A 25,632-nucleotide genomic window follows, 5' to 3' on the forward strand; every position below is an offset into this window, starting at 1 on the left:
GTTTACAATAACATAGTCTTAAGGAGGAACAGACAATATGTAAAATTTTTAAGAATTTCTGATACACAGTAAACCATCATTTAAATTGTTATGAGGGATTAAATGCTCCTTTTTTATATACTATAATTTCCTAAGTTTTTCCTTTTCCTTCCTCCACTGACATTTCTTTTTGCCCTCCTTTACTAATTTCTCTTGTTTATCCTGCATATTCTCCTCTTTTGGATATATATATTTTCTTAGTATATCTTTGGATGCATATTAAATACATTTATCTTGTGGAATTGTTATACAAATTGAATCTTGATTCTTTTTACTGCCCCTTTACCTCCCATCTCCCCCTACCCTATTCCCAGATCCTCTTTCCTTTTTGGAAGCTTTTTTTTCTACAGATAATTCTAAAGGACACATCTGCAACAGTCAAACAGGTATTTATTTAACACCTACTAATTATGTTAGATAAAGAAGAACATTGATAATTAAGATATGGTCTTTGCCTTCAAGAAGGAAATAGCCCTATGTATAAGAAGTAATTATAGTTTAAAATTAACTGTCTTGAAAATGTAACTTGCACCAACGTATCTGTAATATCTGAAATCTAATTATTAAGAAAATTGTCTTTTGGGCCAAGGATTTAGCTCAGTGGTTCCACTGCCTGCCTTGCAAGTGCAAGGATGCAAGTTCAATCCCGGTACCAAAAAAAAAAAAAACAACATTGTCTTTAGAATCAGGCAGACAAGACTGCACCATTTTCTAATGTATGACCTTGAGCTAGTTACTCAGCCTCTCTAAGGTCGAGAGAAGATTAAATAAAATAATGTAAGCCATACATTCGGTATGATAACTGCTCTATTCTGGTTTTGCTGGCTTTGTTTAGTAATATTTTAGCATCAACAGCAAATTTGAATAGTTGATGTATTATAATTTATATAAATCTTATCTACAGAGGACAGTTACCATTTTTCTCATCTTTTAAACAGACCTTACAAGTTAAGTTCAGATTGCTTGGAGTGCCATGTGCAATTTTTGAGTCTTTTTCCAATATAGGTTAGAGTGGGAGTTGCTTGTCTCTTCACCTTCTCTTTTCTTTTGCACCTCTATGAAAGTCATGCTAATCTATGTACCAAAAAGCCTTCTTCCCTACCTCAGCATCACAGTTTTTACACATTGGTTAAGACCTGTCTGAAACATTAACCACATAAAAAAGAAACATCATAAATCATTCTTTAAGGGATGGCTTAATTCAACGAATATTGCTGAGTGAATTGTGAAACTTCACAAAAATACTCAAATTAGATTCTACTACTTTCACAGTACATGTGAAAATGAATGCAAGTCAGATTAGAGTTAAAGGTAAGCCAAATGTAAAAATTCTGGAAATAGCCTGGATGCCCATGAACAGATGAGTGGATAAAGAAAATGTGGTATATATACCTAATTGAATATCATTCAGCCATAAAAAAGAATCAAATGATGTCATCTGCAGGAAAACTGATAGAATTTGAGACCAGAAAGTTAAGTGAAATTAAATTGGACACAGAAAGATAAATATTGCATGGTTTTTCTTATATGAGAGACCTCATATGTGTGTGTGTGTGTGTGTGTGTGTGTGTGTGTGTGTGTGTGTATGTCTGGGTAAATAAAGAGATGGTAGAAAATAAAAAGGCAAATCTTTTGGAGATTGGGAAGGGAACCTGGGAGAAGGGGTAAGAGGAGGGAAGTAAAGAAAGAATGGAAAATCCTCAGTCTGTGAGATTTACATGTAGAAATTCCCCAAGATGAATATAACTATTATGTATTATAGACATACTAATAAAAAAATTAAAATGCTAAAGTAAAACAGAGGATTATAAAGTATAAAGGTTTAGAGAAATTCTAAATGAAAATGGATAGATTTAACCTACATAGAAATATAAAGTATATACATATATATGTGTAATTTTAAAAGCATTAATATGTGTCATAATTGTGATGAATAAAAAGTAATATATTAAAATATATTAAGTCATTTTTTTTTGGTACTGGGGATTGTAATTGGGTCCTTGTGCTTGTGAGGCACGTGACAGAACCACTGAGCTAAATCCCCAGTCCTAAGTCAAAATATTGAATAACCATCCATTAAAACTTCAGTGGCAAAATGAAAGAGAGAATTAAATGACAATTTATAAAAGAAATTTATTTTTTGAAAAAAATGGAAATAAAGTGTTTGTAAACGGGGAGGGGAAGAGGGGGTGAAGGGAGGGCAGGGACAGGGGGAAAAAATGAGAACCAAGACCTGTCATGTAAAGGTACAAGATCCCAATAATGACTGTAACTGTACTGTATACCTAAAATGTACCAATAAACTCAATTTTAAAAATTTTTTATTTTTTAACAAATGTGAAGAAAAAACTCAGTGACCAGGAAACTATGAATTGAAACAAAATATAACAATATTTTTATCCTATTAAATCACTGGAAATTCATTTATTTAGTAGGTAATATTCATTGTTGCTGAAAGCCTTGTGAATTGGATATTCCTAACCAAGTATTGCTAAATACACTCTTCATGTGAAAAAAAAATTTTATATCAGAGTATCTCCAAAAGGCCATTTAAAACTTCTGCTCCTTGGTGTTGTAATTTCATTTCTAAGAAAACTGAGGAAACAAATGTGTTGACAAAATGTATGTATACAAACATTCACTGTAGCATTATCTATAAAAGAAAATAAAAACTGCAAATCTTTTGAGAAAGACAAGACCAGTATCTCTCTAAAGACTATAGATTTTCCTTGATTTCAGTGGGATTATGTCCTGATAGACCCTTCATGATTTGAAAGTATCATAAGTTGAAAATGAATTTAATATACCTAGTCTACCAAACATCATAGCTTAACAGCACAGTAAACCTCATGATTGCGTAGCTGACTGTTAGTTGACTCACCATGATGCCAGGCATCACAAGAGAGAATCATACTGCATTATCACTAGCTGGGAAAAGACCGAAATTCAAAGTACAATTTCTGTAGAATGCATGGAATTGAAAAACTTTTAAGTCAGACTCTTGTAACTTGGGGACATCTATAAATAATTTGTAACCTATTAAATATAAACTTAAGCTTTTTCAAAGAGAACTGGTGAAGAAAGTTATTTTTTGTTTTATTTTTCTTTTAGATAGTTGTATATGCAGGCTAATGTTAATATACTTATGCTTGGGCCAGGGATTTAGCTCAGCAGTTCCGCTGCCTGCCTTGCAAGTGCAAGGACCCGAGTTCAATCCCCGGTACAAAAAAAAAAAAAAAAAAAAAAAAAAAAAAAAAAAAAAACGAAAGATACTCATGCTTGCCTTGTGGGATAAAAATGATCAGTTTCTAATTAACTGAATAGCTAGGGCTTTCACTAAGAAAAACCTAGGTATCTTAGCTAATTTCCTGTTGTAACAAACTAATGGAAACTATATAATTTATAAAGAATTGAAGTAGTACACAATATATTTGTTTCATGATGTTGGAGCCTGAAAAGCCTAAGACTAAGAATCTACTTGGCATCTGGTGAGGGTCTTCTTCCTACAACATAACACAACACAGGGCATCACAAGGTAAGACGGCAAGGTTGCTAGCTCATGTTTCTCTTTCCCTTCTTACAAAGTCACTGATTCCTTCATAGGGTCCCACTCAGAGTACCTTAACATATTTTCCTAACACTTTACCTCCAAATACCATTAGCGTATGGGTTAAGTTTACAGAACGTGAATTCTGGGTACTAACTATAGCCTTCCTACCAGAACACGGACTAAAATAAATATTTTCATGTTTGGTAATTAGGTATATGACAGAAGCCTAAAGAAATTCCCTCTCCATTGATGCGCTATAAGTGCTGTCTTTTGATTTTTTCTTTTCTTTTCTGTTTTGTTTTTGTTTTTGTTTTACAAGATCTCATTCAGGATGGCCTGAAACTCAGGCTAATCCTCCTGCCTCAGTCTCCGGAGCACTAAGATTACAGACTTGCACCTCCACATCCAACTTCTCTTTTGATTTTGAAACCCAAAGAAATTATTATGCTCTACTCACATAGACATATTTTGAGATATTTTGTTACTAACAAATAAAACATATATACCTGGTTTTTATTACATTAGTACCAGTCACATGATCTGTCAGTCTATTTTAATATTGTATTATCCTGAAAAAAGACTACTTATTTTGTAGAGTCTTCCAGCTGACACTTCACAATTGTAGAAAGTTAAAACTCACATTTAAAAAATTGATTGGAGAGTAAGGGATTTCCAAATGTTGTTCTCATATACATAAAATTTTAGACCTTCTTCTGTATTCATTATTTTTATGTAATTTAGAGCAACAATGCAGTTTAGCAGAAGCACTGTAATCTTAGTTTTAAAGTATTTCCATTAATAACAATCATTTTTCTGTGTATTCTTGCTTCAACTTAGACTTAGGTCCTCTACACTGTCTTAAAGTATGAAATATACCATAAGTTCTAGTTATTTCCTGCCATTTATTAAACAATGTCAGCAAATGTATAAGATAAATGCCAAACAGGTGCCATCATCTTCTCACAGATGAACAAATAAACTGTCTTGCAGGCCCAGTGGCTGAGCTGACAATGTTGCTGTGCTGGAATGAAAGCACAGAGATGGCTGTGACCTTGAACTTCTTTTATGTTGTTTTAAACCAGTGAAGGAGGGAGGAAGGAAAGGAGATGGGGGGAAAAATCAGCACGATGTCAGCCCGACCACAAATGCAAGTAAAATCAGAGAAAAATGAATAAATTGTCTCTGGAGACCCACAGCAAAGTGAATTGAGTTTGATAAACATCAGTCATTATTACATTATGAATACATTAAAGTACTAGGGGTCTCATTATGGAAGATCTGACAGGCTGGAGTATAGCTCAGTGGTAGAACATGTGCTTAGCATGTGTGAGGGCCTGGGTTCAATCTCCAGTGCCCAAATAAGTGAATAGTTGATAGTTTTAATGCATGCAATTTTGCTATTTGTATACCAAAATAATGGTTCTCTCCTTTTGAAGAAGGCAAAATCCATGGACATCCATTGTATTAATGTATCAATAAAATAAAACTACTGATTAAGCAGCCCTACTTTACAAAACATGTAGTTGGTTACTACATTTGAGAATCTGAAAATGTATATATGCCTGACGTATTCTCATAATTTCTAGTAAACCAGCCCCAGATGAATAACAAATTCAAAAGCTATACTTTATAATCCCTAAACATCTACTTTTTTTTCACTGTTTAAAGCACCAAGGAAAAACAAACTCAATTTGGAAATTGAATTAATTTAGCTTACAGTATATACTTGCCTATTTCCTATACATACATACACACACACATATATAAAATATTACAGGGTTTGAGTCATAAGAATGCATGTTTGCTTTCTGTTGATTCACACAGAGCAGATGGATGCTTGACTGCCTGCTAATCCACAGCTGGAATGGTTTCAGCAGTTTCCACGTTGCCGGGTTAGAGTGGCTTTTCTAGTGGACTGAGAGGGCAGCAAAAGAGGGATATCATTATTCATCAGTATCCCAGTGGGAGCGCTGCCAGCAGAGATTAATTTTTTCTGTTATGCTTGTAAAACAAGCTCAGGTGGAGTCTCTAATCCTCAGGGCACGGGTGGCAGATCAAGGAAGATGCTACAAAGCTAGTTAATTTTCTGATTCTGGAGGAAACAGAAGCTCTGTTAGATGTATAAATACATGCTTGCAAATTTAAGTAGCTCAAATCCAAATGGGATCTTCCTAGACATCTGGCATTTACAATCTATTTTTCTTCGTTGTCTTTAAATAAAACTTATTAAAAGTTTACTCTGTGGTCAAAATATTGATAGCTATAAATATTAGGAAGTAATTATTTTATTAGTTAATAATTTAAAACATTTAATTTTTACAAACATGAACTAACACTAAAACTTTCTGCCTAAACAGATTCTGAGTTGAATGCCCTAAGTACCAATTACCATTGGGTATATTGCCGGAAAGGTAAAACCTAGCTATCTGATTGGCAGTTGGTTTTTTGTTTATTCTTGTTCTTGTTTTTATTTTATTTGGTTTGGTTTTTAAATGTATGTCCAGCCTACTTTTCAGTGTTTAAGTTTATTCTCTCAATTTATGACTTCCATATAACTCTTGTTTCGTTTGTATAAGTATGTTATCTGTCAGTATGTTGTCCTTTTTTGACCAGTGAATGTGTATATAAAGATAAATTTACATGACTTTTTTTTAAATGAACATAGCAGGATTTATACATCTTATAAGTTTTATCACAAGATTACTTTGTTTTGAATTTTGAACTTTTCCTTTTGAGAAAGTAGGAGGAAATTATTTGGAGCCAGTTCAAAGGAGTAAGGTTGTGATTAAGTCAGGTCATGTAATTTTTTGTTATGGAATTGGTTATGACCACAATATAATGTGTAGTTTCCAAGACATTCTGACCACAATAATGAGAGGAGTTTCACAGTGTTTTGAGCAATGAAGCCCTATTAAATTACATTTATATCATTCCAGTGTTTATCTTGAATAATATGACATACATATGTTCTGGATGTTTGTTTAAAATCAGTCTCTCCCATTACTTTATTGATATCTTACGTAATGAAGACTCCAAATCTTGTTTTACCAAAAATATATATTTTGTAGTCCGAGAGGATATATGCATTTTTAAGGAAGTAAGTACAATTTGAAGATCAGCACTTCACAGAAGAGACTTCTACAGAAATGAGCGATTTATTAATATCAGAAAGGCTATCTGGTCATAAGGAGCCAGTCAGAGGATATAATATGGGATGAATGCAACTTACAGGAGCTACAAAAATAACTGAAAAGTTAGGAACAAGCCTAAGGCAGTTTATTAAATCATTTAGAGTTAATGATTCCTAATAAATTTCAGTCATCATTTTCTCCATCTATACTCTATAAATAAGCCAACTCTTGTCAGCTGTCTTTGCTGCTCAAAAGAAAACTGGTGTTTTAAGTAGTATACCTATACTAAATAAGGACCACAAATCCTACAAATATAGTTTCTTCACTTTACATATCTATCACAGTTTCTTCAAAGTTATCTTTTTCAAGATGCCTTGGAAATTATTTGATTACCACTGTACTAGCATTTGACTTTCTGTCTTCATATGGAGCACTGTTTCCAGAAAAAAACAAATTACTTATTGAGTCAGTCCTTGACTTTATTCATAAATTTTAATCATGGAATTCTAATTTCCAAGGTAAAATATAATATCAGAATTTTGCTGAAAATTTTAGGAATACTTACATTTTTCTTTCATGTGTGTGTGTGTGTGTGTGTGTGTGTGTGTGTGTGTGTGTGTGTGTGTTCGTGGGAGCTGAACCCAGGAGGTCCTGACTACTTCTCCAGTACCAAAGTCTTCCTCAGTTGCCCAGGCTGGCCTTTAATTCTAAACCCTAATGCCATAGCTTCCCAAGTAGCTGGGATTACAAGCCACTACACCCAGCTAAGACTTTGTTTCTTGATCTGATGACTTATATATACACTCAATGTGCGAACTACCATTTTTGTTAGTTTCTTTTGAGAACTTGGATTTTTCATTTCAAATAAACTAGAAGGTTTTTAAGAATAGATTTAGAAGGCCAGGCATGGTGGCACATGGAGGCTGAGGCAGGAGGATCACAAGTTCAAGGCCTGCCTGGACTATATAGTGAGTTCAAGTCCAGCTGGAACTATATAGCAAGACCCTGTCTCAGAAAAAAAGGGTGGGGGGGAGGGGAAGGGAGGGGAAAGTGGGAGCAGAGGAAGGAAGGAAAGTGAGAGAAAGAAAAAGAAAAGAATAGATTACAGAGTTCGATTTTTTAAAAAATTAAAAATAAAAAACTTTTTAGCCATTGAATAAAAAGCACTAATACCCTAAGCTGATTTTCCAGTATCAGTAGGAGCCAGCCACTTGAGAGAAGTGGATAGCTTTCTGACCACTAGCTTTCTGTTGCTCTAGACACTATAGCACAGGTCTTTCATTTTCTGCATGACAGACCTGAGTTGTAGTTGCTGCTTAGACATCCAGGAAGAGAATTTGTGAAATATATAAAGGAATGATGTATTTCACCAGTTTTACTTTTTGTTACATGTTTTCTTATGGTTCTGAATTTAATGATACTGGCAAAGTATTCCATTTATAAAAACTAAAGGTAGCTAAGAGTGGTGGTGCATGCCTATAATCCCAGCGCTCTGGGAGGTTGAGGCAGAAGGATCACAACTTTAAGCCCAGCTTGGGCAACTTAAGAGACTTAGAGGAGACCCACTCTCAAAATAAAATAATAAGGGGCTAGGAATATAGTATGTAGGCTTTGAGTTCAATCCTCAATACCAAAAATAGAAAAACTACAACTTATATTTGTATTATTAAGGAAACTACTATCCAAATAAAATGTGGAAATACATTTGAATATATTCACTATATATTCAAATATTCAGATTAATAATTCCCACTTGAAGTTCTGATTTTCAGGCCTGCTATTTACTGACCTCCACCCCTAGCCCAGAGGGAAAGGCAGGTATGGAAAAGAAAACTCCACAGATGTGGCCAAAGGGATTGATATTATTTAGAATAGTGTGTACCTAAAAATGTTTTGTAACAAACATAAATTTATACTCGCTCTTCTTTCTTTCAAAATCTATAAGAAACATTATATACAGTGAAAATTATGTTGTAGTATTGAGTTTCTAGTATACAGGTGTAATATGTATGAAAATAATAGCAATGCAAAGGGGAAAGAATAAAGATACTAGGTTTAACATTTCTATATGTCAAAAAAAAAAAAAACAACGACATGATCTTATATACAAAAATGCTAAGGAACCCACTAAAATACTATTAGAACTGAAAAAAAATTTAGCAAGGTTGCAGGACAGAAGATCACTATACTAACATCAGTTGTATTGCTCTACCCTCAATAAGTCTTAAATAAACTTAATTCCATTTAAAATAGGTTCTAAAAGAATAAAATACTTATGGATACATTTAATCAAAGTATGCTTGTACACTGCAAAACTACAAAACTTGTTGAAATAGAATAAAATAGAACTAAATAAATAGATATTCCTTCGTCATGGGTCAGAAGAGAATAGTAAGATAGCAGTATCTCCATAATCATCTTCATATTTAACACAATTCTATCATAGTAGGCCTTGTACAGATATGGAAAAGCTAGTACTAAGATTCAAATGGAAATACAAGTGACCCAGAGTAAACTAAAACAATCTTATAAAGACCAAATTTGGGAGATCCATATTCCTGATTTCAAATCTTACCACAAAGCCACAGTAATTAAAACAGTAGCAGCATAAATGATATAGAAGATTAGATAGATAAATAGATACCTGTGAAATACAGTAAAAGGCCACAAATAAACACAATTTTAGTCCATTGGCTTTAGAGAAATGTCTCAGTACTTTTCTCAAATGAAGAAAGCAATCTTTTTCACACGTGCTACCAAGACGTGGCAAGACTGTTTTCTTCGTGTCATACATAACAGTTAACTCTTATCAGAGACCTACATGTAAGAGCTAAATCCTTAATAATCTTAGAAGTAATTTTGGAAGAAAACATTAATATACATTTTCATTACTTTAGATTAGGCATGGGCTTTTCAGTTACAATAGGAAAAGCACAAGATATAAACAAAAAATAGATAAATTGACTTGATAAAAGATAAAAACTCCTGTGCTGTAAATGATAAGTTCAAGAAAATGAAAGATAATCTGCAGATAAGAGAATATTCTCAAATCGTATTTCTAATAATAAGCTTATATCCAGAATATATTCAAAAATATATCTCAATAGATAACTTAATTTTTAAATGGGCAAGGAATCTGATAGTGTTTCTCCAAAAATAGATACATAAATGGCTAATAGGTACTTAAGGGGATTGAAACATGTTCAAAAAAATTTCTACATAGATGGTCATAGTAGATTTATTCTTAATATCCCCAACATGGAAACAAACCAAAAATCCAGCAGCTGAAGGATAAATAAAATGTTATATATCCATAAGATGATAGATCTGTTTTTGCTCTCACAAGCTGTCTTTGCACCTCTTAATTTTCTCTGAATCCTTTATGGTAGACATTTTTTCAGTGGCTTTCATGATAGTTTTTCTCATAAACTTTAAAAATAACTTTGCTTGAAAAAAGTCCTTGCAAACTGAGCAGTTAACTTATTCTGTGAACAAGATGCTTCTTTATTCGCCTCAAATTACTCTTCTCAAATTACTCACTTATGTTCTCTCTTCCATTCATTGCCAAAAAATCTTTAAAGGAAATTTCAACTTGTTGCTTCCATTTCTTCTCCATCCATTTGTTCTTAACTTTCTGTATTATGAATTACCATTGTCCAAAATATTTAGAGATCTGTAGCATCTTTCTAAATACTGGTGCTATAATTTTAAGTTACATTTGGTCTTTTTCTTTTAAGCATTTGACGATATTTCTTCTTGATACTGTCATCCATAAAACATACTTTCATATCTTATCCAGTTTTTTTTTTTATGCTTTGTTGTTAGCTTGTTGTCCTGTGCCTAAGTTGTTCTCTAAACTTTTTTTTTTTTTTTTTTTTTTTTTTTTTTTTTTTTGGTACAGGGGATCCAACTCAGGTCCTTGCGTTTGCAAGGCAGGCGCCAGAACCACTGAGCTAAATCCCCAGCCCCTAAACTTTCTTTCTTGGTTATCTGCTTTGCTAGTAATAACTTCCTCAGACTGCACACAATTATAGCTTCATATATTGCTTTTCACTAGATGAATCACATAGCATAGTCAGTCTTGATCTCTCTTTTTCAACTATTAGACTCACAAATTACTTCCTCTCCTTTTGATTCACTGTCTTAAACTGCTTCCTTTAAATACTCTGTGTAGATACTCAACCTTGTACATTTGCTTATGAATGCTAACTGGAAAATGTGTCTGACATTCATCCATTCACCTTGACTCAGTGCCCTCTTAAAATATCCCTCAGCTGAGACTCAGTGATTATTTCCTAAATAACACCATTATATATTTCATTTACTTGTAATTGCTATTATATTATCTTGTGACATTTTTGTACATTGACCTATATGATATTTCAATTTCAGATTTATTTAGCTCTTTATGCATATATTTTTTAACTCCCAGAACAAAAATATCCAGTAGATAGAAGTATTTTACTTATATGCCTTAATTCTTTCCTCTTGGGATTTAATTTTTATTTTGGTTTTTTGTTTACTTTTTTGTGTTTGATATAGTCTCATAGCCTATAGAAATGCCAATTATAAACAAAGTCACCTCTAACATATGTGAAGTTTTAACTGTAGAAGCAAAGTAACAAAAAATTTTATTTCATTTTTAAGAGCAATTTTACAGTGTAACTTTTAGCCTTATACAATTATTATATATTGCTGTTAATCTCAGTATCCCCTTTTAGAATTCAAGCCTGATAGCCTCAAGATTTGTATTTCTTAAAAGGAAAACATCTAAACGTTGTTAAGCTATAAGGCATTTTTATTATATCCTTGAAAACTGAGGAATTTTTCTAAGTTTCATCAAAGAGCAATTTTTAAAGGGCTTAGCTATAAATCCTGGGAAATAGAAGTTTCTGATGGAATTCTTACCACTGAAATTATTTTAAGTACTACAGAACTGCTGGTACCCACTATTATAAGATCCTTTAAGATCCAGCTGTCAACCAGGTGGTCCTTCTTACAATAAAAAGAATAGGTATTAGTTCTTATTCATATTTATTTTTGGCAAATGATTCTGTGCTTGCCCTCAATTGGTTGAAGTCCAAATACATGTTAAATTTAGATATTTTTCTTTTAAGCAGTACAAATCTTGAGGCTATCAAGTTTGAATCCTTAAAGGGGATACTGAGATTAATAGCAACATACAATAATTGTGTAAGTTTAAAACAGTGATAAAAACCAGACACATATACTCACATTGCCCTGAAAGGAACACAGATAGATATCATGAGAAATTGTAGTTATATGCATATTTATATTTTGCCATCTGCATATAATAAAATACTTTATTATGTAAATTATAGTCATATTAGAAAACTAATTTATTGTTATTTAACCAAATCTTAGTTTTATCATTTTGTAAAAAATGCTTCCTAACCTAGGGCCCTTCTACTTTTTTCTTCAAACTGTACTATTGAGTTGATTCCTAACATAGCTTACACAATTTTGTGATCAGTACAATTAAGTCTAATTTATAAATCTTTTATTTTAAAAGTTCATTTTGTTCAGGATGAAAGTATATGATTTATTCAATTTAAATTGATGATTCTATTAAAAGTAAAAACCGTAAATTTTCAAACAGTACTAATGTTTACGTATGTTTGATAATATACAGGAAAAGTTACATTTATTAACTGTTGATTGAAAGACAATCTGATTTAATAAGCAAAAATAGTATGAGGCATATTTTCTTATCCCCTGATGTGCCTAGACCTGGCATGGTAAATGCCAGGTTATTTTTCAAATGTTATTACAAAATAATAATACTCAATTAATTTAAAACTTAAGAAAGCACAGAAATTGAATGGGGTTCCTGTAAGGGAAATTTACTGAAATGCTTTTCTAAAGCTTCAGTGGCCAAAAGACAGCACTGGAATGTGAGAAACTAATTTTGGTTTGTTTTAACACCTCAGAATGTTACAAATTAATCAAGTGCTACTTAAAGTCTAGAACTCATTAACTTTATAAGTTTTACTTTTCCCATGATGGAGATTAAGTTATAACATAAAGCTTCTTTCCTCTCTCACACCAATCAGGCTGCCATCACCACTCTACAAGTGCCCTCTTATCTGCTGTTAAGTGAGTTCAACACAGGCAGTGATGTGTGCAGTGACATTAAAGTACTAGTTTACTGTTACATAATATTTACACGAGACCAAGCATGAACCCACTCTCCTGGTGTCTTTCCTCTCCTGTCTGCAATTGCTTGGGTAAAGCAGGCTCTTAACAGTTACTGCACCTGGGAGAAACAACGTATGCTCCACTGTGTGTAAACACACACACTAGCAATGTTGATTTGTTCATAAAATTTTCAGTAAAGTAAAAGCCTAAGTCAATTAAAAGTATTTGTTAGTTTCTCATTTTAACAAAATTGAAAGGTAAAGTTCTCCAGTCAGTGTGTTTAAGGGCCACAAACCTCAGTAAGATTTGCATACCAAATAAAGCTCCTTGAGCCCTAACTAAAATCAAAGGGCCAGCTGATCACTGTAAAACCTAACTCAGTAGTATAGATTTGCCAGGTTTAGAACAAGCAGGTGATTCATGTGACATCATGTGAATAAACCATTTGTATAGGAATGTATATCTCCAAAAAACTCAAAATCAGTGTAAACAGAAGCAAAATGAGGTAGCAAATAATACTTTTTTCTTTCTACTCTATGTGGGGTAGCTGAGTTTATGGCATTTGTGGAACAGATTGAGGTTTTTAATGAAAAGGGAAATAAAATGTAAAGTATTGAGTGCACAGCAAGGATCATTTGATGTGACTGTAAAGGATGTTTCTTTATTCTGTTTTTTTTTTTTTCTTTTGTAATCTAAAAGCAGTAGCAGGGGGTTACAAGTAGAGTTCATCATAGGTTGTCAATCACTGTCATTCAGCATTTTCAGAGGAAGATGTCTTTATTCAGGGACAGCTGGACAAATCAGAGACACAGATTTGCAGTTAGTAGTCAGTCCAGCCTTCACTAAATAAACAAGGATGGGGCAGGCAAACCAGCCTCTCACATAAAAATATAATGGACTCCACTGACCTCGCTGCCCTCCATTCAGCTTCAATCCCAGTTGCATAAAAGCTTCACTACCCACTTTCAATTTCCTTTAATTACCTACATGATGCAGATAAGAAAATGAACCTCACTTATAGTCAGTGATCACAAACAGGAAATTAACTAGACAAGTTGTTTAAAATTAGAGGAGTAATTTGGAGGTAGTTTCCTACTGAAGAAGTACTGAAAAGGTTTTTAGTTTGCCTGTTTGTTCTTAACCATGGATTTTGATGATTTTACTCTCTTTCTCATGCTGATTGCTGCTTTTTTAATTCATTTAAACTGAAACATCTCCTACTAAATATTCTAAAATATCTAGAATAAAATACTTAAGGAATGTAAGAGCTAAGTAAAGGGATGAAGCAAGCATGACACATTGTAAAGACAACCAAAATTGTGAAATGGAACTCCAGGAATAAAAATGATCATGGTTTTCACAGGAGAGCCTAGCCCAGTAATTGAGGATTAAGTAGCAGTTGTCTTCAGTCAGTCTTTAAGTCAGCTTCTGGAGTCCTTAAACCATTACCACAACAACAACAACAAAAAGCCCACTGATGATATTTTTATCTGTTGATCTAAAATCAATAATATTGTGTTTTATTCATGTGCTTCATAGCATTTCAGTTTTCCCCCTATTAAGTTTATTGGTACATTTAAAGCAAATGATACAGTTACATTTATCATTGGAATCTTGTACCTTTACATGATATGTCTTGGTTCTTGCTTTTTCCCCATACCCCTGCCCTCCCTTCAGTTTTAATTAGAATTTCAAAGTAATGTGACTTTTCCTTCAAGATGTATAGTATGAATGATTCTTTCATTTTCCCTGTCTTTCCAAAGTATTTCAAGTTAGTTCCACTGAGGTGCACTGAAAGAGCATACTTCCTTATTACCCATTGTAGTACTTTTTTGAACATTTAATTAGTATAGACTTAAAAGAAACCTAACTGAAGATTAGAAACTAAAGCTCATAGTAACAAGTCTAAAACAAATTTCAGGAGGAAACAATTACTGAATATTTTATCTTTAATTTTACTGTCTTTTATACATTGTCTTTCAAAGAACCAACATTTTCAGTGACATAATTACATAGAAATTGTATGAGTACTGGAATGTGGTGAATATATGGCTACTAGTAAAGCCTACGTTAAAGAATCTTGTACTTTTAAATAATATTTAGCAGTCATTGTTAAAAATTTTATTTCATGTGCAGTATTATTTGCATAGTTATAGACAAAAGTGTAACACTGATAGCTATAAAACAAAAGTCACATAATTGAATCTTAAAATTTAGTTAAAATACTGTTTTATGGGCCAGGGATTTAGCTCAGTGGTTCTGCCAACTGCCTCTCAAGCTCAAACTGAGTTTGATCCCCAGTTCCCAAAAAAAGAAAAAAAAAATTCTGTTTTATATCAGATGTGGGAATTATTAATGTTTCAGTGCCTGGCATTTGTAGCAAATCTGTCGGTGATTTAAATATTTTGTAAACACTATCACATTGAGATTTCACACTAAACCCCAACTCAAGACAAAGAATTTGGAAGTTGGAGAGGTATAGTTACTTTCAGAAAGTAACAACTTATTAATGGCAGAGTTGAAGATCTACGTGTTGTAACGATTCTCTGGACTTGGTTCCCTCCACTACCATATCACCTGCTCTTATTGGAAGCTGAAAAGGAAGGATCTTCAAAAGAAATAGTAGCTTTTGATAAAACTTATTATGGATAATGTATAACTACAGAAACTTATGTTAAGTTGGTATTTTATAAACATTTATAAGCCAGTGCTAACTTCTTTGAATATCTCAGAACTGACAGTTGTCTGTATCAAATTTGATAGTGAAAAAAAACTTTACTTGCCAAAAGAATATATTTAGTAATAAAATATAAAATCTGGATTATGTTCTATTATCAAATGTACATGTAAATGTAACCTATTATTTGAAAAGTAGTGGCAATGGTAAGCTCTCCAGAGAGCATTTTTTCGTACTGAGTTACTCCTCTTTTTTCCATTAGATTTGCAGCTTAACCTATGGGCTCTTCCTTTACCTTTAGAAAAGAATTTACTGTCTTTCAGCTCAGTAATAACCTTCCCAAAGGTACCTTCCCCAATCTACTGTTATATGAATCTCTTCCTTGTTGTATATGTTCATTTACCATTCCACATTTATTTGTCCTCAATTTTGTTTGAGGTCTGGCTTTCCCACTAAACTACAGACCTTTTCGGCTGGTTCTGTTCACCATTTTATGTAGCCAGAAATAACATATTCTGAATAAATATTTGGTTGAAAAAGTTTACCCAGCATAGTAAGCCTACCCCTTGTGGTTACTGTCATACTTATAATTGTATTTAGATTTTTGCAAAGAAATCAGAAAACCTTTAGTTCAGAAAATTTACTGATACACTGTTAAGAGCCATCCCTGCCTTAAATTTTAGTAAGAGAACTGTCTTCAGGTAACCTATATTAAAGGTCTGATGCCACTTGTTTTACGTGACTAGTGTAGGGTATTTTTTTCCAAACTAAAACGTACTTGAGCTGTTAGCAGTCTCATCTGATACTGATGCCTACAGGCAGCCAACAATTTCACAATCCTAATGAAGAAGGGGATTAAAGCAGTAGATCAGATAATTCAAGCAGAATTTGCAGGGTTTATAGAACATGAGTCACATTTTACATAGAGTTAGGATTCTAAACTAAGAAAATAAAACAAAATATCCTATGATCAAAATTATTTGAAGGACCCTGCAAGTACAATAGCACGATTCTGTATAGTCAGCCCTGTTCAAAACACCCTGCTTCTCAGTGAATTCACCACCACTAGTAAACTCTGGTTTTGCAGCAGATCATTCTTTCTTTAGCACCAAATGAATGTACTTGACTTTAATTTGGAAGTTTCTGAAAAATTTGTAGTTATACCCTTATGCCTAATATTGGTATGTGTATTCTCTTTTTTTTTTTCCTGATCTATCTGCTAAAGAATTATCTACTGTACTGATCTTCTCAAACAAGATTTTAATCTCATTGATTTTTTTTGTTTTGTTTTGTTTTCTGTTTTGGTGATTTTGCTTCAATATTTTGGGGGGTTTTTAATCCTCTTTTAAAGAAAATTTAGTTGTCTTTCCTTTAATTTCTTAGGGCAGAAACTAAAGTTGTAGATTTAAGACATTTCTTCAAATCTAATATAAACATTAAGTTGTAAAAGATTTTCCTGAGCCAGGTATGGTAGCACATGCCTATAATAATGCCTCCAGCACTAAGGAGGAGGAAGTAGGAGGATTGCCATGAGGTGGACGATGCCCTAGGCTATACAGTGAATTCAAGGCCAGCCTGAGTTACATAAAGGAACCCTGTCTCAAAAAAAAAAAAAAAAGAAAAAGAAAAAGAAGTTTTTCCCTATGTATTGCTTTAGTTATATTCTGAAAATCTGATGGTTTTATTTTCATTCAGTTCAAAATACTTTATAATTTTCCCCCTCTCCGATTCTTGGATTATTTAGAAAAACATTGTGTAGTTTCTAATATTTGGGAATTTTTAGAGGGGATTTTTAAAGTGGTTAGAATATGATTTGAAACTTATTTTATGGCCTACAATTTGATCTGTCTCAGTAATGTTCACTGCTCTTGAGAATAATGAGTATTTATTCAACAGTTGTTGGATGGAATGTTCTATAAATGTCAATAACTTAGTTGAAAATGTTGTTCAGTTCTTCTGTATCCTGGCTGATTTTTATCCAATTGTTTTACTAATTATTGAAAGATAAATATTCAGGGCTGGGGATTTAGCTCAGTGGTACCACCGCCTGCCTGAGTTTGGCCCCCAGTACCAAAAAAAAAAGATAAGTATTCAGATCCTGAATCTTGATCAGCTGTGCTTGTGAATTGTTGGATTTATCTATATACTGTCATCCATTTATCTTCATGAATTTTGAAACTGTGTTATTTGGATTACAGATGTTTCAGATTATTATGTCCTCAGTAATTCCTGCATCTTTCTTACATGCTCATCTTTAACCTTAGTAATAGTCTTTGCTCTGAAATCTTATGTCTGAAATTAATATAGCTACTCTCCCCTTTTGACTATTATGGAATATTTTTTCTGTTGTTTTACTTTATTTGTATAGGTATAGAATGTGTGTTTCACTAACCTGCATATAGTTGAGTCATGATTTATTATATAACCTCAAAATTCATTTACATTTCACATGATTTTTGATATACTTAGGTTCAAGTGTATGATCTTGCCACTTGTTTTCCAGTGATCTTTCTGTTGTTGATTTTTAATTTTATGATTGTGCAAAAACATACTTTATATGCCTTATTTGTTCTTTGTTCCTATTCTTACCACTTTTTCCACACCTGCTTATTTCTCCTACTCATTCTCCAGATCTTAATTTAAACATTATTTTTTACCCCAAAAAAACTTTTTTATGAGCTTTAATAGCTTCCCTAAACTGAATGTTCCTTTAGTATTCTGGACTAGCATATCATAGCAGTCATTGCAGTTTGTGTCATTTGCTTATCTTCCCCAGTGTGCTCTCAGTTTATGATGCACTGCTGTATCTCACTGTCATTGTAATGAATAATACCTCATGAATTATCTGCTATTTTTGTTGATTATGTAAACACAAGTATTCATGAATTTCAGATATACTGTACATTAATGTCTTTTGCTTATATGTTTGATAATATTGCACATTGCAGAACTCTAAGGGATATGGTTTATGGATTTTCTGAACCAAGTTTTAAAAGTCATTAGGTAAAGCTAAGCAGTGCATTAATTATTTTACTTATAATACAACATACGTACATGGTTTGTTTTGTTTTGTTTCAGGATGCAGAAGAATATACAGATTTGCCAGTAAGACACAATGAAGACCATATGAACAGTGAGCTGGCTAAATGTCTTCCCATTGAATTAAATCCTCATTCGTTTGACAGTCCTCATACCAAAGCACATCTCCTGCTACAGGCACATCTCAGCCGAGCCATGCTGCCTTGCCCAGACTATGACGCTGATACCAAAACAGTATTGGACCAGGCTCTCAGAGTGTGTCAGGTATGAATGTCATTTCTAATACTAGAGTTTCTTCCATCATGTTTGCGCTTTTTTTCCCTTTTTAGATAAAATATAATTGTATTTTTAAAAATTTTTATTGTTGAGAAACACTTGATGAATCAAATCAAGAATTTACAAAGGAAAAGAAAATATAAGTACATTAAAATATCATTGCCACTCACTCAAACAAAATCTGTTGAAGGTAAAATATGTGTCAAGCTTGTTTTTATGCATTGAACATATAGTGAATGAACAAATGAGAAGTGTCTTTGCTATTAAGAACTTTGCCTCAAGACTAACCATTAAAAATATGAATCCGTGGGCCAGGGATTTAGCTGAGTGGTTCCGCCACCTGACTCACAAGCATAAGGTCCTGAGTTCAATCTCCAGGACCAAAAAAAAAAAAAAAGAAAATATATGAACCCATGGGTAAAAACTGCTGGTTTAAAAAAAAAAAAAAAAAAGTAATAAAGCATGCTGAAGGAAATACAGAAAAAGATGGAGGATATTGTTTTATATTATTTATATGATATTCTGCTCACTGATAAGATGTTAATTAGAGAGAAGAGATCCATAGGATTTCAGGAAGGGTATTTTCCAAACACTAATGAAATCAAGTACCAAAGTTAACATGTTGGAAGTTACTATTTATTCAAGGAAAAATCAAAGAGGCAGTTGTAACAAAGATGGAAGGTGATGGTTAGAAATGAGATCTCAGAAAGGAGGGAATAGAGATTGTAAAGAAAATAAGGTCAGATCTTGCAGGAGTTTATAACTATGGTAAAAATTTTGGAGTTTACACTGAATAAAAGGGAAACCATTAGAGCATTGGTCCAATAATCATAGGCTATATCCATCAATATTTTCTATATTAATTAAAACTGAGACATTCTGAAGTATTTATTACCTCACTTACAGATAAGAATAGACACAGTATGTCAACATAAATACGGTTTTTCTTGAAGACTTACTTTTTAAAAAAATAGTGAAAATGGCATTGTTTCACATTTTGTACATAGATTTAGTATCGATCTTAAAGCACTAACTAGAGGGCTGGGGATTTAGCTCAGTTGTGTCTGCCTTATAAGCACCAGGTCCTGAGTTCAATCCCCAGTACCAAAAAAAAAAAAAGCTAGCTAGATTCACTTATCTCCATTTTGCATTTGACTCAAGATGCCTATTATAGTGTTATTTTAGCTGAAGTAAATGAAGAAAATCTAGGCTCAGAGAAATATAATAGAAAAAGAGAAGAGTATTTCATAATATGAATAACCTTTGATGCTACCAAAATCATGACGTGATATTTCTGTTTTTTCTTTGGTTTTACTGGTACAATTTTCACAACATAAGGATTGCGTTCCTTGGGTGGAGTCAGTGTACATAAAACACATCTTCATTTCCTTTTTCATCGCCTTTCCCTTCTCTCCCCTCTTGCAAAAAAATCTATTTCTCTATTTTCTGTTATCTATCTCTTATTTTACCTATAATTATTTATGCTTTGGTTTTCTCATACAAGAGAAAGCCATGTGATATTAGCTTGTGTGTCTGATTTATTTCACTTAGGATTATAGCCTCAAGCTGCATCCATTTTTCTACAAATGATACCTCTTGAGCATTAGTTGAAATGTTAATTCTGAAACTATATCCATGAAATATTTATATGTTGAATGTTCTCTAGGACTAAGCAAACAATGATGTCAGTTTGTCCTGGTTAATATAGATAAGACTAATAAGAATTGATTGGATTCTGATTTTGTTTTTAATGAGAATGAACAGAATCTGCTAGTGGATTGGACAAAGATTTTTAGCGAAAATGTTTTCAAGGCTTTTCTCCAAGCAGCTGGTGGAAGATGCCATTTACTGGGAGATGATTGTGGGAGAAACTGGTTTTGGTGAGGGAAATATGCCAAAAGGACTGAGATTATGACAGATTTTTATTTTCTTCATTATACCTTTTTGGGCCTTTTGTAATAAACATAATTTTTTTATTTTTTAAAAGATGAAGTATTTTTAAAGTAAGCGTTTATGTAAAGCAATGTGTATAAGGATGTATAGTATAGCGCTATTTGCAAAATTAAAGGCTTGAAAATAACATACATATCTTTCAAATCATAGAACACTGGAATATGCGATTATACTTTTGAATTCTACATCTGTATAGGATGGCTATGTCTATTTGTCAAGATATAGTTGAAAAAAGAGCCACAATGGTTCTATCAAAAAAATTAACAGAGCACACCTGTAATTCCAGTACTCTGGGAGGCTGAGCTGGCAGAATCAGAAATTTGAACCCAGACTGGGGATGTAGCTCAGTGAAAAGGCTCTGGTTTAAATCCCCAGTATGGAGCATGAGGTGGGGGTAGATTTCACAGTAGCCATCTCAGGGTTACAGGATTTGGAGAGCTTTTTAATTTTTCTTTATGTTTTTCTAGAACATTTTAATGCATAAAACATTATAAAATGAGCCTCTAACAGATGTCCATCAACAGATGAATGGATAAAGAAAATGTGGCATTCATACACAATTGAGTGCTACTCTATCACAAAAAAGGAACCATTTTTAGGAAAATGAATGTCCCTTGAGACCATAATGTTAAGATATTCCAGCTTAAATATCACATGATTTCTCTTATATGAAAAACCCAAAGCATAAAAAATTAAAGAACAAAATAAAAGGCAGATAATAGAAATAGGGAGATCTTTTGCAAAAGGGAAGGGGACCAAGAGATGGAGGGGAAGGGAAAAGGGTGATAAAAGAAGTAAGATGTGTGATGCACATGTGCCAATACCCCACGAGGAATATGATCATGTGCTGCGACAGAAATTTTCAAAATAACAATTACTTTTTAAAATACAAAGTGTTTTATAAGAGTAAGCACAAGCTATCAGAAATTAGAAGGGAAGTAAGGCTATAACAAACACATAAAATCTTTAACGTACTTTTAAAACTAACATATGGTTTACTTCTCTAGGAAAATGATTTACTATTTCTTATTAGTCACACCTTACAAACAGTGGTTAAAGTTCCAAAAGTTTTAGCTGTGACCCTGGATACTCATTTGTGTTTCCTATAGCTCTTTTTTTTTGCCTCTCAAAGGCTGATTTGTTAATGAACTCTGGGGTCAGAAAGTCTTAAAGGTGCAAAAGAAAGTAAATTACGATACATGGAAACACATTACGCATTATAATCTTTAAATGTATTATATGTAAAAATTATGCATGATCAATACATTGACAGTTTTTAGCAACCAACAATAATTCAAAAGTTGTGTAATAAAACACTTTCCAAACTTACTATGTTTCTAAATTTACTATCAGAGAAAAAGATTCTTTTCAATACTAAAAAGCCTATTCTCTATTTTTATGTAGAATTTCTTAAGATGGTATTTATATTTCTTAAGTGTTTTTTCTACTTCTAGCACCTAAAGAGCATTATTTTCTCCTTAACTATATAAATAATATACTTTAATATAGATAATTTCAAAAAACAATATAATAAAATGAAAGTCATTCATAGTAATTATACCTTCCCCATGAAAATGAGACTTTTTTGTTTTTTTAATGAATTTTTAAAGATTATTTCAAACTTTTAATTTGAAATAATTTCGGGGTTATAAAAAATTTTAAAAGCACAACAATGAAATTTTCATATACCATTCTCCTGCCTTCCCCCAAATATTTATCCAATCCTATAAGCTAATCTACCTAACTCATTTACATTTTGTCGGTATGGATTACCCCACTAATACCCATTCTTTATACCAGGACTTTATTTAATTGTCATGTCTCTTTGGTGTCCTTGGCTTCCTTGGTATTTATGAAGAGTACTGACCACTTTTGTTTTGTTTTGTTTTTTGTTTTGGTACCAGGGATCAAACTCCGGTCCTTGTGCTTGCAAGGCAGGTGCCGGAACCACTGAGCTAAATCCCTGACCCCTGACCAGTTATTTTATAGTGTCTCACAGTTTGGACCTACCTGATATTTTCTCACTATGACATTTATATTACATATTTTTGGCAAGAATATCCCAGTACTTATGTTTTGCCCTATTAGGGTATTGTATCAGGAGGCTCATGAGGTGTGTTTGTCTGTCACTGTGTTTGCACATTTGTATTGGTGTCTGCTTTGCCCTATCTACTATAAGTTATTTTATTTTTTCTTTCTGTTATTAATAAGTACTGTATCTTGTGGGATGATAGTTTGATATTATATAAAGACCCTGTGTCTTTCATACTTTCCTGTATTGTTTTAGCATTATTGATAATATTTTCCTGAAATATTTCTGTTGTGATTTTTTTTTCTTTCTATCATTCCTGGCATTATACTATAAAGAAGAACTTCCTCTTCTCCCCCATTTATTTGGGTCTTTGTGCAATCATTTAGTTATATGGCTATAGATTCATAAATGTCATTTTATTCTGTTGGTTACAGTGCTTCATTCTCATTTCTTATTGTGTTTCTCAGATTGTCCCAGAGTCTACCACTGAGAGCCTCTCAGGCTGGTACCTGAATCCTTCCAACAGTCCCTCAGTGTTTTCTGAATAATTCATGGTTTTGGGGTTTTGTTTTTTTTTGGGGGGGGGGTGCCATACTGGGGATCAAATTCAAAACCTTGCTTGTGCTTGGGAGGCAGGTGTGGCACCACTGAGCTAAATCCCCAGCCCTGAATACTTCCTTGTTTTCTATACCATGGACTTTCCCTGCTCTAGCTCTAGAACCAGCCATTTTCCTGAAGAGCCCTGGTTCCTTTTGGAGAACTGTTTTAGAGTCTAAAATCTGTATGCTTGCTGAAACTCCTTTGCTGCTTGGATATCTTTACTTCTAGGCCAGATCAGTATACCAAACAAGGAAATACAAATATCTTTATACAGATATCTCTGTTTGTATATCTATTTGTAACAGTGTGTGGGAAAAAAAAAAATCTATAATCTAATATTTTCAATTTCAGTACTATACCAAAGCAGTAATTCTAGTCTTTTTTTTTATTTATGTATAACTCCTTTTTCACTTGTAAAATATCTGGTTATCATTAATAAAAAATTTGCATATATCCTCAAATTTAGAATATACATGATATAGTTTTAAATTACTAACCATTACTCCTATAATGAACAAATTTACTACTAGAGTACAGTGGTTGAATAATGGTTTTTTTCTTATCTTTGGAGTCTTTCCTTTTGTTCATTGCATACATGCAAATATACATTTCATCTCTGTTTTCTCTTTTACAAACGTTACCTTGGTATCTTATAACCTTTTTAATTTAACAATTTATACCATTAGATATTGTTCTTAAGTATAATTTCCAATGGCTGCACCTGAGTCCCCTGCTGTTAGACATTTGTGTGTACAATTTTCCTCTGTTATAAGTAAGTATTCGTTTCACCATATTAAGTATATGATACGGCTTTTCACCACCTGGAAAATGACAGCCAGCTTTTTATTCTGAATCCTCTCATTCCTGCATTTTTTTTTACAATATTATGACAAAAATAGTCATATCAGAGTTTCTAATGGAAAAGTTGGAGAGAAAGTCAAGAGTTGATAAAATTTTCACTGGCTCATTAGCAGTTCTAATTTTGTTCCACTTGCTCTCATTTGTCACATGGGTACCCTTTGTCTCAGCAAGAATTGTTTCATGCAGTTTTCCAAGCTGCAGCCCTCCTAGCTGACTGAAAATTACACTACTGCCCTCATGGGACATCAACATGATCCTGTGGTTTATGGATGAGACTCAGTACCACCAGCTCTGACTATAAATCCTCTATGCTTCTATTTTAGTGTAAGGCTTTAGACTGGTCACTTAACCCCTGGTATCTGAGTAAATATAACACTTTACAAGAGTGGGGCATTATTAATGTTTACAAAGTAAAACAACAACTTGAGGACTCAAGGAAATAGGTCTATCTAGTATTCTCATTCTTAGTAGTTCTATTAATTATCATAGTAATTTACCATTAACATTTTACTCCTTTTATAAAAGCATACTTTTTCTTTGAGTTATCATTTACATTATGAAAACTATAGTCTTGACACCCATGGTCTGTGCAGTTCATCACAGAAGGAAAACATAGTTATAGTAAATTATTCCTAGCTTGCAGTCAGACTATACAATACTATGCCTTTTTCATTTTTTCTATTTCATTTCAAATTATGTATCAAGGTCATTTGTATTAATTTTTAGTTTGAAGTGTTTTTTGTCATAGTTTCTTAATATTTTGCCATCTTTACCTTTTCCATTTCTATCTCCCCCAATAAAAATAAAAGGAAAAAATACTGTACATTGCTCAGTTTTTAAAATCTGGTTGGAATTTTTTTGTAAATTGTGTAATTATGGAATTTCTTGTCCTTGACCTTTGAAATCTTTTGATCATAAGAGCTATAAAAGTATTGGTAAAATATAGTAAATAATGTGATATCCTTTGGGTATTGGTCATACCAAAGAAAGATTTTTACATTAACCTTTATAAAAATACTACTAATAATAAGTTGCAAAAAATTAAAGTACTTTAACCGAAATGGACATGCCTGTAATCCCAGGATGATCACAACTTCAAGTTTAGGTGGGACAACTTAGTGCACAGGGAGACCCTTACTCAAAATTAAAAAAAAAAAAGAGAGAGAGAGAAAAGAGGGACTGGGAATGTAGCTCACTGCAAAGGTACTGGGTTCAAATCCCCTGTGCCATCAGAAAAAAAGGGACTTGACTAAATTTTCCAAATCTAATGACAGACCCAGAAATGATGTTGTGTCTCTAGTGTTTTGAGTAGCCC

General features: G+C 32.9%; 1 protein-coding gene across 4 annotated transcripts in view; it reads left to right on the top strand.

Moving 5' to 3' along the window:
- Ascc3 (activating signal cointegrator 1 complex subunit 3) overlaps window positions 1–25,632 on the top strand; it is a 295,426-nt gene that overhangs the window by 244,263 nt on the left and 25,531 nt on the right. For all 4 annotated transcript variants that reach the window (XM_010607172.2, XM_010607175.2, XM_010607174.3 and 1 more), the window contains one exon: window positions 18,635–18,859. In XM_010607172.2, the coding sequence (XP_010605474.1) occupies window positions 18,635–18,859 (225 nt within the window). The remainder of the gene's footprint in view (window positions 1–18,634; window positions 18,860–25,632) is intronic.

This window comes from Fukomys damarensis, unplaced genomic scaffold (assembly GCF_012274545.1).
Source record: "Fukomys damarensis isolate Sample0158 unplaced genomic scaffold, DMR_v1.0_HiC HiC_scaffold_14, whole genome shotgun sequence".
NCBI classification, from domain to species: domain Eukaryota; kingdom Metazoa; phylum Chordata; class Mammalia; order Rodentia; family Bathyergidae; genus Fukomys; species Fukomys damarensis.